Source organism: Botryllus schlosseri, chromosome 5 (assembly GCF_051294905.1).
Source record: "Botryllus schlosseri isolate E-star chromosome 5, Bs_hap1, whole genome shotgun sequence".
In the NCBI taxonomy this organism is placed as follows: domain Eukaryota; kingdom Metazoa; phylum Chordata; class Ascidiacea; order Stolidobranchia; family Styelidae; genus Botryllus; species Botryllus schlosseri.
This window is the reverse complement of record NC_137240.1, coordinates 22,688,664-22,694,635: the sequence shown is the minus strand read 5'-3', so window position 1 is coordinate 22,694,635 and position 5,972 is coordinate 22,688,664. Positions and strand designations below refer to the sequence as shown.

Here is a 5,972-nt window from a genome sequence, read left to right as displayed (position 1 = left end):
TATAGTGTTTAGGTATTATTTTAGACTGTCCGCGGAGGTATGGAATCTCTGCAAACGTGTTGGTATCAGCCAAATGAATTTAGAACGAAGTACGATTTTAGTTTGGGGTCCTTGGTGACGAGGGCCAATGTCGTTCAGAAAGGTAAGCCTGACACTAAGTTCATATCCTTGGCAATTTCTACTGTCGCTGCAAACAAACCAATCCAGAGCAGTGGTTCTAAGGGTAGTCAGTCATAGGTATTTTCACCCATTCAAAACACAACTTTGCGATCGAATGGACAGATAGACGGGTGTTGGAGGGACTCTCAATCAAACACTTACTTACCCTAGAGGAGTGGTTCTCAAAACCTCTTAGCGAATACCAACAACAACAAATTAATGAAAAACTTAACTTGACTTGTATGTAGGATTATAAACATGGAGAGATTGCCAAACCAGCGGGCTCAAAAATTTGAAAACGAACAAGGACCGTAAGTCTGCCACTGATTGTTCTCCACAAGGCGAGGTGCAACTGACTCGGATGACACATGGACTATTTAACTATGCATTCGTTGAAGACATATGTTACAATAGAAAAAATAGGTTAACACAGAATTAAGAAGCCCAGATTACATCCAGTGTGGCAGAATGCAATACAATTTGCCAACAATCAACAACAGCCGACGACGACTACTGCTAAAGCAATCGACTGATGATCCTGAAGCTTGAAATCTTAATCTATTCTAATACCAAACCTTCGGTAGAATGTAGCTGTAGTAAGATTATATCCTTTTGAGTTTAATAAAGCTTCCTTAGTCACTTCACTCTGCTGCTGTTCCTGGATTTAGCGCTTTGCAAAACGATTTTACAATCAATTCAATTTATTGCTAACAATTTCATCATTTCAATACACCTCTACACTGCGATACAATGGAGGATAGGAAGGAAGGTGTCAAAGAAATCAGACATCCACCTGACCTAGGCAATGTAAAAAAAGGAGGCATGCACACTCAATGAAAAGTAAAAGAAGGTACCAAGGACAAGCTACAAAATGAGGCGGAAGTCAAGATCGATTTGTCAGGTCATGGTCTGTTGAACTGGACTGACAAAGACAAAATTTGATGTGATGGTTACAATTGTTTCTTCTCCACAAGCTGGGTGCAAGTGTTCAAACTAATATTGCATCAAGAAACAGAATGAAGTAATTTATTAGTCATGATACTTAACTTGCAGAAAATACTGAAGGATATGTACACGATTACAAGGCAAGAGAAAACTATCTTTACAACAAAGTAGACATGGCAAGGACATTACGGTATAGTTGGCATACATGTAAAAAATAGTTACGAAAACCTAGATTGTGACACAGACACCTAAGGGTCAAGTAGCCTCAGCGAAGAACATACCGCATCATAGCGCCAAACCCAGAATACGAACAGCTCACTTTCGGACAATATTCTATGATCATTATGCGGCAGTGTGCGAATTCACAAATAAAACTTGGGCAACTGGGAAATACTATGGCAAGTTAAAACTATAATTTTCAATGACAAATTAACTCTTAGTAGCAATGAGTGTATACTTTCAGTAGCAGTAGTCGAAATATTCATACCCCACTACTCGAATTATTTTTCCAAGCCCTAAAGAAACCGCATTTCAGCATAATCAGCTTTACTGTTCTCCAGAGCTAAAATGAGTTTTCATGTGTTGTTTCAGGTAATCTACCTGCCGATAGACTTTTCCGCAGACACTGCAACCCTACCTATATTCGTTACCATTGTGGAGCCGTTGCATGTGCTTATTTAAATTTGCGACTTGAGTGAATTTGTACTTGCAGATAGTACACTGGAACGGTTTGATCCCAGAGTGCGATCTCAAATGCGTTTTTAAGGTGCCTTTTTCACGAAACTTCTTTCCACATATGGCACATTCGTGTACTTTGACGCCAGCATGCATTTCCATGTGTCGTGTCAAGTAATCGTTTGCGCTGTACTCTTTACCGCAAATAGCACAATCAAAACTTTTGTTACCACTGTGAAAGCGCCGTATGTGAGTATTTAAATTTGAGCTTTGACTGAATTCGTGCTCGCAGATGGTACATCGATACGGTTTGATCCCAGAGTGATATCGCAGATGCATTGTTAAGGATCCTTTTTCACGAAACTTCCGTTCACATATGTAACATTCGTGTCCTCTGACGGAAGTATGCATTGTCATATGTTTCCTCATCCTCCAATTCTCATTGAACGCTAGTCCGCAAATTTCACAAACAAATCGATTCGAAGAAAAATGAGTTAGCATGTGGCTTTTCAAATTTTTTTTGCGACGGAATCCAATGTCGCATATCTCGCAACGATGTTCTCTGACGTCGCTGTGGATTTCCATGTGCGCTTTCAAACGCTTCCTTGCCATTTTCTTCCCACATATTACGCATGCACACGTGTTGAGGCCGGTATGAATGTCCATGTGATTCTTCAAACCGCCGGTAGCAAATTCTCTACCGCAAATCTCACACACAATGGAGTGAATTTTCATGTGTCTTCTCAGGAGGCCACTTCCTGCTAATTCTTTTCCGCAAATCTCACATACCATTGCTATTTTCGAATGAATCGTTAGATGTTTTTTTAAACGATGCAGATCATGGAAATCCTTGTCGCAAACGTTGCATTTATATTGTCCGAGAACGCCATGTAGAGACATGTGGGATTTCAAAGGTTCACTTCTAACAAACCCCTCCCCGCATACATCGCATCTATACTTTTTGATGTTCAAATGCATTGCCATGTGTCTTCTCACATTATTGATATGTGAGAATGCTTTCGCACAAATTTCACACGAAATTTTTTTTGCACTGGTATGAAACAACACGTGCACTTTCAAGGAATCTTTGTGTCGAAATTGCTTGTTGCATATGTCACATCGATAATCCTTGACAGCATTATGGATGGCCATGTGAGATTTCAAATGCTTCATCGAGGTGAAGTCTTTTCCACAGACATTGCATTTATATTCTCTGAGACCGAGATGAATTTTCATGTGTTCGTTCGCGTGCCAATTGCCAGCGAAAGCTTTTCCGCATATTTCGCATACAAAATCCTTTATACCAAAATGAGTTCGTCTGTGCAATTTCAAATTTCCTTTGAGATTAAATCCCTTGTTGCATATATTGCATCGATAATGATCTCTGATGCCAATGTGGGTGGCCATATGCGTCTTCAAGTGAGTTGTCGTACGAAAATCTTTTCCGCATACATCGCATTTGTATTCTTTGATACCGACATGCATTTTCATGTGGTTCTTTACATCGTGAATGCGTGCTGAAGACTTCCCGCATATTTCACACTGATATTTGGTGTCACTGTGGATTAACATATGGGTTTTCAAATAGCCCTGATTAATGAACTCCTTTCCGCATATTTCGCATGGATGTCGTTTGGTATCATCGTGAATTACCGCATGCTTTGTCAAATAGGTCTCTCTAGTAAAGGTCATACCGCAAATGTCACATTCATAATCTTTGACATCAGTATGGATTTTTACATGGTCCAACAAGTATTGCTCACTAATAAAAGTTTTGTCACATATTCTGCATGAAAATACATCGATACTCTTATCGTCAGTGGCAATAGATTCGATTTCATAATTCTCTCGAGAATCTTCATTTCCATTGTTATGATGTCGTTGCGCATCCTTTAAGATGTTACAATCCGACATGCCGGATTCCTGTTGCTAATTCTCAGTTCATGAGATCCAAAGTAAGAGATGGACTTAGCAAGTTTTAAGACGTCGGAATTGTCATTAAATCACAGTTCGCAGCAGCTTCAAAAGAGATAAAACATAGGTTGCTGATCATGAATTCATAGGTTTACCAGAGCGATAATAGTTTTTTTTTTCAATTTTGCTACAATTTTTCAAACTTAAACATAATACCGGTATGGAAAATATATGCTTAGGCCTACTGAAGTCACAAACGTATATAAGTTTATTTCAATATAGCAACAACACAGGTTGTGTCATAGGTTAGAAATCGAGATGTATCTGCGTATTAGCGTATATAGGGCTATATCAGTATCAGTTTTGTTTAAGAATATATCATTTGAAAACACCACACATAAAAGACTGCGATAAAATGGAAAGATAGGTGAAAAATAGTACAGTCGTCGGTGCAGAAGCGAAGATATTGATTGCAGTTGGAAATTTTGTATTTGGAAAAATGGCATTGATGGCGGGTAACTTGATCGTTGATCCCAGACTTAACAACGAAAAACTCAAATATCTTTGCATCTATACCTTTTCAGTGAACTTGCGATACTAAGCAGCGGACCAAGCGGAACTGTGGAGTATGGACCGAGCGGACCATGACAAAATAGCTCAATACTAAACGGCGGGCCACAGAACATCGGAACATGTGATACTAAACAGCGGACCGAGCGGACCATAACAAAATAGCTCAATACAAAACATTTGAAGAGCTTCTTGGAGGTACAGAACTTCAATATACAATTAAATAGTATATTCATATTGAAATGAACCCGAATATTTTCGGCTGACACTCGTCAGGGGTAATCGTCAGCAACTAGTAGAGAATTGGAAAGAACATTGTATATCAACAATCGTATCACAAAATATGACGTCACCAGCATGAAATTTCGAATGAGAGAACGTTCAATGTACTATTTTTAGGTGATACACGAACTCCTTTTGTTGACAGAGTTTTGGTTGGTGTATTTTGATAAAAGTTGATTCCAAGGCACACAAATGGAATTGTGAACGACCTCGACCTACGATTCGAAATCGGTCGTCTCGATAATTATTCGCACAAATCGGATTATCCAACAGATGTTTGCCGATGGCAGAATTAATGGCCTTTGATCGATCAGCATCAATCTTAAGTGGATGAGTTAAGGGTGAGCTTTTCACATCGCGTGACGCACGTGTTGTGATAAATCTGGGGACATGTTGGTTTATGCGGTCCTGCAGACGTCTTGACGTTCTTCCCACGTAGCCACAATCACAATGGCACCTATATTCGTACACTACATTACTTTGTTGAAGTGTAGGAAGCACGTCTTTACGAAATTACCACCCTAATCAGTTAGTGGTAATCTTCAAATTTGCTACGGTGTTAGATGACATCATCAATATATACATTTCGAAAGCTAGTCGCTCATTTGGGTATGCAGCACAATTAAAATCCACATACAGACCGACACCGGCTTTTGCGAAAAATCCGTTATTGGCTAGGCTGCGCGCACCTATATACTCGCGTAAAATCTACTATGCGATAGCGCATTTTGCGCAAACCTATGCAATATACAAATGCACGCAACTTCAGATGGGCATTTCGGCGTCGGCCATTATTTATCACCCTATGGGGGGCCCAAGACCAGCGTTTTGGGGTGCCTGACAAAGTGCTGTTACGGTCCTGCATCCAGCCTATAGGCCTACCTGCGGAACAGACAACTCCTAGTCGCTTCGACATCTTCCTTTATTTTCATTGTATTGCATTTTTGTGGTGTATTGAACTGATAAAATTGCTAATAAACCAATGATGATGATGATGATGATGATGCAAAAACCTGTGTTGCTTTATAGATTTTGAAGGTATTTGCATAGCGGAAAGGATGACGAGATTTCGTATCTATTATTCCGATTATGCGTTCCAACTCTGTGCGAAATTTAAAGGCTCTTCCTCTTCCTCTATTTCTCCCTTGCCTAACTTAGCATTTTACTGAATTTCCAAGTTAGAATCGGATTAGGATTGGATATGGATTTGAATATACAAAAGTTTTGCATTATTATTTGGATTAGGATTGGAGGTTTCGGATTTGGATTGGATTAGGACATGGAAATTCCAAATCTGCTCATCTCTGCTATCAACCCTCAACCGCAACCCGTTATAGTTGTTAGTTGGTGCTGTCAGCGGATTTGGATTTAGAAATAGGATGTGAATATTATTATATTTACTTGCGATTATTTTCAACCCGGATTTT

The 5,972-nt window shown here is 39.5% G+C and overlaps 1 protein-coding gene across 1 annotated transcript; it reads right to left on the bottom strand.

Annotated features, from left to right (window-relative positions):
• Positions 1–842: 842 nt before the first annotated feature.
• On the bottom strand, positions 843–4,329 carry LOC145439435 (uncharacterized). The gene has a single exon (XM_080316918.1). It carries the CDS (start codon positions 3,691–3,693, stop codon positions 1,738–1,740), a length of 1,956 nt encoding a protein of 651 aa, XP_080173044.1. The 5' UTR covers positions 3,694–4,329; the 3' UTR covers positions 843–1,737.
• Positions 4,330–5,972: the final 1,643 nt, after the last annotated feature.

What these genes read in the sequence shown, in the direction of transcription:
- LOC145439435 (XM_080316918.1), bottom strand. Translation starts at nt 3,693, where the DNA reads ATGTCGGATTGTAACATCTTAAAGGATGCGCAACGACATCATAACAAT.